This window comes from Pipistrellus kuhlii, unplaced genomic scaffold (genome assembly GCF_014108245.1).
Source record: "Pipistrellus kuhlii isolate mPipKuh1 unplaced genomic scaffold, mPipKuh1.p scaffold_m20_p_31, whole genome shotgun sequence".
Lineage (NCBI taxonomy): Eukaryota > Metazoa > Chordata > Mammalia > Chiroptera > Vespertilionidae > Pipistrellus > Pipistrellus kuhlii.
Window position 1 is genome coordinate 2348470 of NW_023425531.1, and position 13419 is coordinate 2361888.

Sequence of the window (13419 nt, forward strand, 5' to 3'; positions counted from 1 at the left end):
CCTCTGGATCCTCAGCCACCCCAGGTGGGTGTGGGGCAAGCCCTTTTCACTCCCTGCCTTTCCTAACAGTTTCGATGTGGCTTCTTCTGTAAGTCCTTGGTTATAAGACTTCTGTTCAGCTCGTCTTCAGTTGGTTATTCAGGATGATTGCTCTATAATTCAGTTGTAGTTCCCTTGGACCTGGGAGGTGGCGAGTGTGACTCCCACCTGCTGCCATTGTGTATGCCCTGCTGTCCTGGTTTTGAAATCTGCATATCATGCTGCTCCTGGAGACAATATTTGGTCCCCAGAACACTTTAGATTTTGATCTCAGTTTTTACTTCCCCAATATCACAAAATGTTATCAGTAACTCTTTACATAGAATCCATCAGATAAACTCAAAATATAGTCTATTCTAGCTAGAAAAAAAATAAAGTTCTACAACTTCCCAAGTCATTATCCAATACTAGAAGCCCAGTGTGTGAAATTCGTGCACAATTAGGGTCCCTAGGGCTGGCCAGAGATCAGGGCCAATCAAGGCCTTCTGGCTGCCGGCCAGAGCCTCCCTTCCCCAGCTGCTGGCTGCCAGCTGGGGACTTCCTTCATTCTGCGCCACCTCTTGGTGGTCAGTGCACAATACAGCAAGTGGTCAAACTCCTAGTCTCTTAGGCAAACTCCCGAGGGGACAATTTGCATATTAGGCATATATATATATATATATATATATATATATATATATATATATATATATATATATGTTTCAAAATGGAAGGAATGTCTCATTGTTGGTACTGGGAAGATTTTAGGTAACATATTGATGATTAAATTTTTTTTTCATATTTGTTAGGATTTAAAGGACCCAATAAAGTACTATTATTCTTTCCCTCTGAATTCTGAACCAACTGAGAAAAAAGTCAAAAGTATAGGAAGATGGGAGATTGCACTGACCTTCTTATTATGATAAAGTCTAGGATGAGGCCTGGCTTTGTTTGTGTCAAGGGGACCTACTGATGCTCTCCCCACCTCATTCCATCCTTGGCACTGTGGGCAGCCTACCTGAGGGAATATATGAGTCTGAGGAACAAACCCTTTTACCTACATCACTGCCTGACTCCAGTCTGGGTGAAGAGGGGAAGAGAAAGACAAAAACTAGGATTTTTGATAAATTAGCTCCAGCCAATCAGGAGCTAATTTTGATAAATAAGCTCAGCCAAAATGTGGACCAATGACTGCACTCACCAACCAGGTAAATTCTTGCCACACTAGGAAGAGGAGCGATGGTAGAAAAGAATCTTGGATTGTTTGTGAAAACCCCTTTTCTTCAAAATCAAAGGAATGGGGCAAAGACACCTCCTCATAGGAATAGTTAGGTGTCTGAATTTTAATTAATCAGAGTTAGTGAGACTGGTTTTTCCATGTATGATCTAGACATATAAAAGCCTAAATGACCAGCTGCTATGATACAAAATGACCACCAGGGGCAGATGCTCGATGCAAGAACTGTCTCCTGGTGGTCAATGTGCTCCCACAGCCAACCTCCTGCGGTCCCTTCCCCCAGTTGGCTGGCCTGATCAGCCCTGATTGGGACTGGGTGAGATGGCCCCCATCAGCCTCGATCACTGGCCAGGCCGAGGGACCCCACCCATGCACGAATTTATGCACTGGGCTGCTATTTAGTACGAAATAAGGTTTCCCTTCAAAATAAATAGGAAGGGGTTGATGAAAAGACTAAGAGTAATAATAGCACAGGTGGGATGTGGATATGACCAAAATTGTAAAGATGATGCTCAAATGTCTATAGTTTGGGCAACACTGGCCCAGTGAATAGTCCCTGAAATCTCAATGCCACATCTATTCTTCGCAAACATTAGGGTCTCTCATTCTCATTCTCTCCATGAAGACAGCAACTTCGGTTAACTTATCTGACCATTGATCATGGCTTGACTCTATTTCACTCAATAGAGAGGTTAGAGGGAATAACCTAAGACCTTCAGTATGTTATTGCTTGGATTTCATATACATAAATCATTCATGGCTCCAGTCATATGATCTTAATCATATTGATCCAAGGCTTTTAATTCTTTCTCTCTCCTTCTCATTTTTTCTAGATTTCCTGCAAGAGTCAGAGTGGGTGAAAAGAAAGTTTTATTGTTTTTAAATGGCTTAACATGAGACTGTGCCTTTCAACAATTTGATGCTATTTCTAGATAAAGTGGAAACATTTTTTTTTTGCCACAGCAGACGGGTATACCAGTGTTCTCTTATCACTGGGTGTCAAGATTGTAGTCACAGGTTCCAGGAGACAACACGAAGCAGCAAACCTGCTGGCTAAATGGTGCAGGTAGAATTAGCCAAATGTGAATTATGCCAAAAAACAAAACAAAACAAAAAACAACACCCCCCCCCCCTGCATTTTTGGGGAAAACCTTACTCTCCAAATGGGAAACATTAAGTTATCCTACTCAAAAGGTTCATTCACTCGGTGACCTGAAGCCTATTTTGCTGCCAAATTTTTCCAAAAGGTTAATAGCTGTGCACTTGGGCTCAAAATTGAAATGTCTCCAAATATGCATTTATAAGGTCTGACAGCTGTCCCCCCGGCCACTGCCCAAGAAAGAGTCCCTCAGAAAAGATAGTATCTTATGTTTGCGTCTTTACAAAGGCTCTGTTAAAGAACAGTCTCTACATTACTTCACTTTGAGCCATGAAGGACTGCTGGGAGCAGACTCAGGCCTCATTTGGGACGTTGATGTAGGTGGACAGTTGGACTTGGTGACAGAGAAGGGGGAGAAATGGCACACGAATGCAGTCCTTGTTCTGTGCGATGTGAGTTCACCACACACACGTTGGATGTAGACACGCCACCGGAAGTTCATCTTAGGTGAGATGTAAAGTGACTCTGGCTGCATGGCGACTCCTCCTTCCCAACCAATGACCAGAAAGCTCAGCTGCCCTCCTGTGCTGGGACGGGGCCAGGGAACTGGGAGCCAGCATGGCAGAGAGCTGTCAGATTAGTTCACAAGACCTCAGGGTTTCCTGGGAACATAATGATCAAGGATGCATCATGTGGACCGTCAGGTCTTAGGAAAGAGCCTTCTGAGGAACTGGTTCTCCCTCTGAGCTCTCATCTGTGGGTCCCACGAGGCACACTACTCACTCACTTTCCTCCTCACCTGCCTCTTGAGAGACTCAGAGCTGTGTCCGGACTCAGTGACCTGGAAACCTTTGTCACATACATTTCTTGACAACATTTGTCTCCATCTTGAAGATTTGGTGTGGAGTTTTATGTTGATCTGCTCTCCTTATGTCTGTGATTTCTGAGACATGCTAGGGTCAAATCCTCACCCCCCTATTTGCCACAAACAAAACAACAGAGTTTATGCTCAATTTCTTCTTATTATCTCCATTTCTCATATATTAATATCTGGGACTAAAATACATGAATATCTGGTCTTCCTTTCCAGGCCTAACAACTTCTTTGATGTCAAATTCTTCCCGAAAGAACTTAAGTTTTAGTCTCTTCCTTATGAATACAAGGAATTTGGAGTTATAAGTTATAGATTTGAGTCCTGGCATTGTTACATTTGACAAGTGAATTTTATAAAAATTTCTGGGTTTCAATTTTTTTCCTCTGCAAAATGGGAATAAGAATTCTAGTTATGCCGAAACCGGTTTGGCTCCGGGGTAGAGTGTTGGTCTGCGTACTGAAAGGTCCCAGGTTCAATTCTGGTCAAGGGCATGTACAATACATTGGCTGTGGGCACATCCCCGGTAGGGGGGGTCCAAGAGGCAGCTGGTCAATGTTTCTCTGTCATCAATGTTCTTAACTCTCTCTCCCTCTCCCTTCCTCTCTGTAAAAAATCAATAATATATATATATATATATATATATATATATATATATATATATATACACATATATATATATACACACACACACACAGTATATGTAAAAGAATTCTAATTATTACCAAGAGCAAGTGACGTAAAGTCATGTAATCATTACCTGAAGTCAGGAGAAAGACTGGAGTCCTGTGTCAATACTTTTGTCTCCTGAACACTTCGCCTCTGTGTCTACCACTGGGGCTGTGTCACCCAGAGGCCCCTCACTCTGCCTCTGCCCATGGCTGCCCCCCACAGCCTCTGGACAGAGGGTTCTGGACTCTGATGGTGGCACAATATGCCTTTAAGCCACACTGAGGAATCTGGCACTGACCCCATGAAAACCAGGCTCATCTGGGAGACAGACTGCGGAGTCCTACTGGGATCCAGGGAGCCAAATACTTAGCATGGAAGGAAGGCCAGAGGCGAGGAGCAGCCAGGGCTGAGGAGCAGCTGGGGACAAGCTACAAATGCACCCTTTGCTCCTGGCCTAGAGGCCCGAGAGCAGGGCTGCAGACCCAGCAGCAGGGGGCAAGATGCCAGCCCCACTGCAGGACAGGCATGTGCCCATCAGACTGATACTCCTCAGACAAGCTCCATACTGAGGGTCTGGGCCGGCCGTTCCCACAATGCCAAAGTCAGGTGGCCTAGTAACACGTGGTTAATTATGTTCTGGCCAGATGTGGATCAGCCAGACACGTGTCAGCCACACAGGCTCCACAGGGATCCAAGAAAAGCCAGTCACACACATGCATTTACAGAGAGCTCTGAGGAACAGGGCTTTGACCAGAGCCCACGGAAGCACGCAGGCCAAGGAAGACTCAGGAATTAAGAGGCTGCTGGAAGCCCTTACACCCTCCCCTTCCTCTCTCTTGCCACTTTCCACTCAGGGTCTGGTCCCTTCTGCTGCATTCTGAGTGTGTGTGTGTGTGGGCGGGCATGCAGATGCCACATGATGGATGCCACTCAGAGACTGGGCTGTAAAGTCAACAGGCTCCTGAGAGAGGCAGAATCGCCTGAGAAATCTGGACCAACGCGCCCCTTCACGTGCTGTGTGTTTACTTGGGGCCCGAGGAAGAAGGTGGCTTGCACTTAGAGGCTGTGGAGAGTGTACAATAAGAGATAATCAATATTAGGATCACAATTTTTGAAGCAAAACGCTCGCACTGAGACGAGCAGCAGGGATGGAGGGGACGAAGGTCCGTGGTGCCTTGTCATGGGTGTGCGTCCCTGGGGAATACGTCCCGGGGCAAGGTGTCAGATGAAACTGCTCCCTCCTCTCTCTAACAGAATAGAATTGCCTTTACGTGAATTAAATGCTCAGAGCATGACCCTCCACATCAGCAGGTGAGATGAGTCTGACGCCTGTGGAGGTGTGCGTAGCTCAGGGTCCCAGGCCCCCAGCGCAGGTCCCTTCTGTATACCAGGCCTCTGATGTGCTGCTGGGGGAGCAGGGCGGTGGGAGGTGACACAGGGTGTGCGGAGCCGGCTCCCCCGGCCCCTGAGAGCTGGCTGTGCAGCCTCTGGAGAGAGCGTTCAGGACTCCGCTGGGGCAGGGGGCATTGCCCACACCCACACGTGCGCAGGGAAGCCTGACGCAGGGGCATCTGTTGTGAAGCCAAGTGGAAGGGGTGGGAGACAAGCTGGGGGCTCCCGGTGGGAGGTATCAGAGCCGTTTGGAAGATCAAGTGTGAGGTGTTGGAAATCTAAGAGGCAGCTTTTTCAAACTGCTGGAGCTTCGTTGTACCAGAGACTGATAATCGTCTTCCCAACGTCCATTCTTTCCTCCTCAGCATCGGGGTCCTGTATTGCCAGGGAGACAGGTGTCCAGCTGAGACACTGTATTGCCGGCCTCCCCTTCAGGCAGAGGTGGCCAATGAGACGGAAGCTACAGGACTGGGTAGAATTTGTGGAAGATCTCCTCAAATGGGCTGACTTGGTCAAGAGGAATATTTTCCTGTCTTCTGTCTTTCCCTCTTTTTTCTGACGGTAGCATGATGTGGCAGCTGGGGTACAGTCCCTAAATGGCACATTCGTATTTCATTTTTCACTAGAAAAATGGAATAAAGTTAGTTCTAAGTTTGTTTTGGGAGTGGAGGTGTATATGCTTTCTTTTTTTAAAATGATAAAAGCAATATGTTCCCCTTATTTGTCAGGAAGCCAAGTTCAGGGAGAGCCAGGCTCGCTGTCACCGTGTGAGGAGCCCCCGGGCACCTGTCACCCACTGACTTGGTTTCTCGGCTCTCCAGGCTACGAGCTGCCATGGGGGTGAGCTGCCATCGGGGCATCTACGCTGACTGGCCCACCTTACCCTGGAGAGTGAGTGAGTCTCCTTTTCTGTCCGGAGCACCAGGTGGGCAGGTGTGAGGTCCCCTCTGAACTTGGGGTAAAACTGGGTGTGGTGTAGATGGGCCCAGACCAGAATGTAGCCCTGAACCCTCGCTCCCAGTTGACCTCTCCTAGCGAAACCACGCCCCAGGGCATTTCAGATGGCACACGCCGCACTTGCCCTGAAGAGGAGCTCCGACTCATCCTGCCGCCAGGCCCGGCTCCCACACTTCCTCCGGAGGAGTCCCAGCTCCCTTCCCGGCCCCTCTGCGTGGTTCCGGCGTGTCACGTATGGAGGCAGTAGGAGGTGGCTCTCCCCTCACCGGTCCGCGAGCTGGGACGAGGACTAACGTGGTCATGCATCCCAGCTTCCCTTGCAACTAACGCAACCAGGTAACTGCGTTCTACCGCAGGGAACATGAGCCAAAGCGACCCCACAACCTGCCCACCCGAGGAGGCGCATTCACAGCAGCAGAAGCCTGAGAAGAGAGGCTGCTGCAAGCTCGGATGGGAGAGGCTGGCTCTCAAGAGACTGGGTGCTGGCATGGACAACAGTGAGACCAAATCTGACAACAGAACCAGCCCGAATGGTCAGGGCGTGGCTCATTACACCAGCTTTCTGGTTCTTATGTCTCTGCCTCCGGCTCAGGACCTACCTGAGGAGGTCACATGTACCTGCCAACAAGCACACGGAATGTCCTGCCTCTAATCAGCCCGCCGCCGCCAGCTAACCCCCCCCCCCACTTCCCACTCCTCCCTCAGGGCACACCAGAGGTCACCATGGACTCCTGGCTCTCACAGCTCTGAGTCCGCAGGCTCTTGTGCTCCTTTGGGTGGTCTCCGTCCATTTCCGCACTTCCTCCTGCTGAGTGCAAGGCGGGTGCTGAGCACCGGGAGGGAGGGAGCCAGAATCGCTGCTACTGTGGAAGCACCAGGCTCCCTGGACTAGTAGTGAGCGAGAAACACACTTCTCACTGCACACACGCGCGCGCGCGCGCACATACACACAGACACGCATGCACAGACACACAAACACACACACACGAATATTTGGAACTTTGCAAGCTTTTCCTGGGGAGGCCTGGGCGAAAGGGTGCATTTGTCCTGGAATAAGAATCAGATTTTGCTGAGCAGATTCCTGTACACAGGTATCACCCATTTAAACTAGGACTTCCGAGGTCTCGGGCATCTTTCATTGGCATGCAGTGAGCCCTATGCTGATTACAGGAGACTCTGACTGCTCATTCTCGCAGGGGCTGCTTAGCCTGGGAATGCTTGCAAGGCAAAGAATGGCTGCCTGTGTGCACACAAAACTCGGAATTTTCACCTGTTGGACTGAATTCTCCCGAGTCAGGATAAAGAAGCAAATGTCCCCAACTCTTTCTTGGGGGTTTTCTTTGTCCCCATGTCCCTCTGTCTTCCTTTGGATACAGCTTTGTCCCCCAGGTGGACAGGACCACAGGACACCGATACCTTTGAAGGAGGAATGTAAGGGCAACACATTAATGTCCATGTACAACCCATCCTTCAGGCCACCGAGGTTCAGGGCCCAGCTCCAGGGAGGCAGCAGCTTGCATGGGCCTCGCTGTACCTTTGCCAGGCCTGCGGGGGTGCGCAGAGGGGCCAGGCTCCCAAGACTGGCTTCTGGGTATCTGGTCACAGTTATCTGCCTCCTGTGACATGCCTGGGGCAGGAAGAGGGGCTGAGATACAAACTGATGTTTTTTGTCTCCTTTTAAGCCAGCCTCTCATTTCCAGGGAACTTGCATGATGCTGATGCAGCAGACAAAGCAAAGTGGCCCAGCATTTTCCTGGCCACCATGGCCACTGTGGAGTTAGCTGGTCCTTGGGACACTCCAGTCCATGCCTCCAGGCCCCCCACACCCACCCACCCGCTCACACATTCATCCATCCAACATGTGCTGTGTGCCTACGACGTCTTAGCCAGCTACCAGCTTTACCCTGTAGACCACATGTGTCAAACACAAGGCCCGCGGGCCAAATCCGTCCCGCCAGGCCTTGCAATGTGGCCCGCACCGCGCTGTCATCACTGCACTCCGCTGCGTTTCCATCACAATGACAGTTTATGACTGTTCAGTAAACCATTCGGCCCGCGATTTAGGCTGGATTTTAGATTTTGGCCCCTTCTCTGATTGAGTTCGACACCCCTACTGTAGACAGTCATGTGACCAAACAGGGATGCTCTCATCTGATAGAAGCTGTGGCTGAGATGTGTACAAGCTTCCCAGTGCTCACTGAAGAGCGGGCAGAGAACTCAGAGTGGTCAGGGAAGGTCCCACAAATGCCCGGCAAGGGACACGAGTGCAGTCTTATGAGAGCAGGGCATTTCCATTAACTGGAGACATGGGGTGGGGCACAGTCCAGCTAAAGGCATGAAAGAGCCAGGAAAAGGCCCAGAGGTCTGTGCGGTGGAGCAGAGGGTGAGGGAGGAGAAGCAGGAGATGACCCAGAAACTGTCACCTGGCTTACCTTGGCGCCATTGAACTTCACTCTGAGGTCACCACAGCGGGGCTGATACCCATGCCCCGGGGCAGGAGAGGGTTAAATCCGTGGGGAGGGCCGGGTGGGGACTGGAAGGCGGAGCAGCCCTTCGCTGGCTGCCTCTCTGGCATGCAGACTCTGTGCAGCAAGCTTCCATCAAAAATAAACCCAACACCCGTATTTTTATACAAACCCTCCCAATTTTTAAATGTTAGAAATTATTCCACAATATCCTGCTGGCCCAGCAGATGTGTATCTGATGTCCTCTCAGCCCTTGGGCCCGGGACCTAAGCCTCAGGAGGGATACAGCCAGGCTTCTGCTTCAGCAGCATGGCCGGCAGCCTGGGTGCGGTTCTGCCCCGGCTCCCAGCAAGGGCTTCCTTCCCGATTTCCTCACCTCGCCGGGACCCGCGCCTCTCCCTCCCTCCCAGCCCGCCACTCCAGCCACCCTGCCTGGAGGCCCTGAGCGAACCAGTGCTCCTGCGCTCACAGAGAAGAGCCAGCGCTGGGACGGAGGGAGCCGTATTTATTTCACATGGACAGGCATGTTCTGTTGCATGCTGAACATGAAAGCTCGCGTGAGGCAAGTACCCGTAACAGCAGAATTATGTGCTTTTGTCCACAGGGAGCAGGGAGGTCACCAAAGACGGCCGCCTTCGGGAGCTCCGGTCTGTGCCCTCATCAGAGGGCCGTCTCCTCGCAGGGCCCGGCCGCGTCCGCTGCGGCTCTGGCTGGGCTGCTGAGGGCGGAGGACGAGGACCGTGGCCGTGCCACCAGCCGGGGGCGGGAAGCTCACAGGGAGGTACACGACGCTCGGAAGCAGCAAGCTCACTCTGGGGGGGACAGCGACAGGGACAGACCGCTGTGCTCACAGCAACAGAGCCCTCACCGCGGGCCACAGCGCACCCAGCGGGGAGACCCCTTCTCCCGCAGCAGCTCCTGGGAGCCCAGTGTTGCGGGGCTGGGCGCCCGAGGCGGGTCCGCGCTGCCTGGCTAGCGGCAGGGCCCCAGACTCTTCGCCCGGCTGGGCTCCCTGGTCCCGGGCTGACGGAGCCCCAGCCGGGAAGGCGCTGGAGCCCGGCGCTGCGGGCCGCAGGCCCTAAGCACAAACCCAGGCAGAGGCGCAGGAGACGCCCCGGGGAGGCCTACTCCCACCTGAAGTCCTGGCCCACGGTCTCATAGAACTTGATGTTGTGAGGTCTGTAGAACTCCCGCAGCTGGTCTATGACCTCGGGGTCGATCTGCACGTGAGCCCTGCCCTTGGACTTGCCCAGACACCGGGGCAGGAGGCTGGCCTCCGTCCTCCGCAGGCAGGGGAAGCCCTTGGTCTTGTTGAAGTAGAAGTGCTTGTCGGTGAGGAAGCGGCGGATGCCCAGGAAGTCCTGCACGCGCCCCATCTCGCCCGCGGGGTCCGTGATGAGCCGCTCGCCGCTCACGAAGTGGATCTGCGCGCGCGGGAAGTAGCGCAGCCAGCCCTCCAGGTGCAGCGCGTACAGGCCGATGCGGATGGCGTTCCAGGACACGTCCACCAGGCCCAGCGTGCGGTTCCGGAAGGACAGGCCCTCGAAGGTGGGGATGTCGGGCTTCTTGGACAGCGTCTGGGTGTAGTCGGAGATGGCGCGGGTCACCGGGTTCCGCACCACCACGATCAGCTTGGTGTCCCGCGACATGTTGAAGATGCGCCGCGGGGCCTCCTGCGTGACGAAGTAGCTGGGCGTCTTCTCCAGCGTGATCTGGCTCTCCAGCGTCCGCGGCATGAGGCTCCTGCGGGCAGAGCAGCGGTCAGACAGGCTGCGGGGCAGGGCGGGGCGGGTGCGGGTCAGCTCCCTGCTCCCAGCTCCCCAGGGGGCGCCTCTCTCCCCTGTGCCTCTGAGGCCCGCCTGCTCTCACCTGGCGAGGAATCTGCTTTTCTACTTGATTTTTTTAGTCTTTAACCAGTTTGCTTCCAGACAGGGAGCGCCCATCAGCAAGGGTTAAATAAATGCTGGAATAGCAGTTAACAGAGTGAGCAGAGCTCTGTGCACCAATATAGCATGACTTCCAGGATGCAGCATGAAATGAAAACAGGCGAGGCAGCATCTAGGGAAACTGACAAACGCAGGGGATTCTGGGGAGAGCCAGGGAGGGGTCAGGGATGAAAGAGAGTGACTTTTATTGTATAACCTCGTACACTGCTTGAGACTGTTAACGTGGTTATTACACATTCAAAAGTTACAGAGGAGCCCTAGCCGGTTTGGCTCAGTGGATAGAGCATCAGTCTGCGCCCGAAGGGTTGTGGGTTCCATTCCAGGCGAGGGCACATCCCTGGGCTGCAGGCTCCTCCCCTGCTGGGCCCTAGTCAGCTCGTGCAGGAGGCAACCAATCCACGTGTCTTTCTCACATGCTGTTTCTTTCTGTCTTTTCCTCTCTCTTCCACTCTCCCTAAAAAAAGGGGGAAATATCCTTGGAAAGGATTAAAAAAAAAAAAAAAAAAAAAAAGATACAGAGGAAGGTACTTGTTCTGGCAAAAGAGATTTCTCCAAATATGTTAGAAAATCTGTTTGGGAGTAAAGGCTGGTTTTGTAGGTAGAGCAGGTATTTTGGAAATGAGTTCTAACCACTATGCTGCACACCTGAAACTAATATAAATAATATTGAGCATCAACTGTAATTGAAATAAATCAGTAAATAAAGTATCCCTCATCACCAAATTGGGAACAAAGCAAAGTCTTAGCACTTTGTGTTTGAAAAGAGGAAAGAAAGCCTTTTCCTGCTGCACTCCTTCCCCGGGAGGAGCCGGAGGCAGTGAGGAAGCCCTCGCTGCGCCAGCGGCCGAGCAGGCGGGCAGCACCTCTCGCCGCCCGGCTTTGCTCTCCAGCTCTGCCTGCGGGTTCCGGAGATGGTGATGGACCTCCTCCCCAGCTGTGTCTCTTTCAGACCTGATGGCAGGGATTGTGACTTCTGTCTGGGGTTGTGACTTCTGTCTGGACGTCATGTGTTACCGTAAGCTCGTTTTTCTAATGCTGGCTGCACATTAGACTCCAAGGGGTAAAACATGCGATGTCTGGGCCCATCCGGGACCAGCTGCTTAAAGCTATTCGGGTGGATATTTTTAAAGCTCCTCAGATGGTTCCAATAGAGGTTCTCACTCCTGACACTATGACTGACCAACCCCAAGGCATTGGTCTGCACATTCCTCTGGAACATAGATCCTGGCTCCCAGTCTTCATCCCAGACCCCATCAGCATCCCCACTCAGTGACCTGACTAACTGTCTCCTACTTTTCTTCTCCTTTAGCAGTTCTCACTCCTGGCCATTCCTTGGATCCTGTCATTGGAACTGCCCTAGTTCTGACATGGTTCACCCTGAAATTCCACTCTAGGATGATGTACTGGGTTGAATGGTGACCCTCTGAAAGAGGTGTCTGCTCAGAACCTATGAAGACATGTGGAAAAGTCTTTGCAGATGTAAGGTGAGGGTCTGGAGGTGAGGTCATCCTGGATTAGGATAGGCCCAAAGTCCGGTGAGGAATATGCTTCTAAGACAACAGAAGGGGGAGAAGAGACACACAGAGGAGTCAGTGTGAAGACAAAGGCAGACCATGGAATGATATAGCTGCTCGCCAAGAAATGCCAAGGAAAAGAATGGACTGCCATCTTATTTCTTTATGCATTTACCACAGTAGCAACTCATTATACCCAACCTTCAAATTCATCTATGATCTTCTTGATTTCACTTTCTTGCATACCTTCTCTGGACCCAACGAACAATCATTTCAGTTCCTCCTCGTCCGCCTCCTCCTCCTCTTCTTTCTCCTTCTCCTCCTCCTCCTCCTCCTTTTTTTTCTTCTTCTTCTTCCTCCTCTCCCTCCTCCTCCTCCATTTCCTGTACTACTCGCTCTTCCAGTCCCTAATAATGCATCCTCCCAGCCTTTCATCATTTCTAATTCCGTCTCTGGGTTGCCCAACAGCAGGAGAGAAAACTGGATCCTTCCTATGGTTACTAATTCTATCTTCACTTGAGCCTCACCGCTGCTCAGTAATTTGGCACATTTGTTTTTACAGCCCCTTATTGTTCTCCAGAGTAGGTGCTCCAAATTCTCACCACAAGCACCTGCCCTTAACACACAACCAGTCTCCCAGTGCACGAGGAAGACATAAGCCGTCATACCTTCAACTTTTCTCTCCTCCATCCTGCCACTATTGCCCACACTGTCCCTGCACCCTCCCTGGTCTCTGGGGAAGAGGCAGGCAGGAGCTCCCTGACCACCTGCACTCTCAGATTGCTCCCTCTGTGCCTCCCCTGCAAACCTGCCTGTTAGCCCCTTGAACTTTCAGTCACTGCGCATCAGATAGGCAGACAAAACTGCTATTTTGTTTCTAGGCCCGGTGTTCATAATGAGCCTGTGTGAGCTTAAAGTCTCCATAGTGTTTATTAACACCGAGAAGGCCACTTTTTAATTGGTTATTGTTATTAGCTAACAATCACACACATTTTAATAGAATCTTCTGGCCAGCTTTTCTTATATATCTGGCTATGTCAGATTATGACCCTGGGATACATTGTAATTACATGTTGGCCTTTATGATGAAAGTAGGCAGAATTACATGAATGTGAGAGTACACTTAACCTTAAGGATGTCAAACTCCGTGTGGGTTATTGATGTAAAGGCAATCCCCCAAACACAAATAAGTCGACTTGACAAGCCATGAAACAGATTTCCCTGGAAAACACTAGATGCGGAGAGGAA

General features: G+C 51.4%; 1 protein-coding gene across 1 annotated transcript in view; it reads right to left on the minus strand.

Annotated features, from left to right (window-relative positions):
• Window positions 1-9203: 9203 nt before the first annotated feature.
• The window catches only part of HS3ST2 (heparan sulfate-glucosamine 3-sulfotransferase 2), a 72125-nt gene continuing 67909 nt past the window's right edge, over window positions 9204-13419 (minus strand). Inside the window, exon 2 of the mRNA XM_036460272.2 lies at window positions 9204-10454. Coding sequence (XP_036316165.1) covers window positions 9836-10454 — 619 coding nt within the window. The 3' untranslated portion in view covers window positions 9204-9835. The remainder of the gene's footprint in view (window positions 10455-13419) is intronic.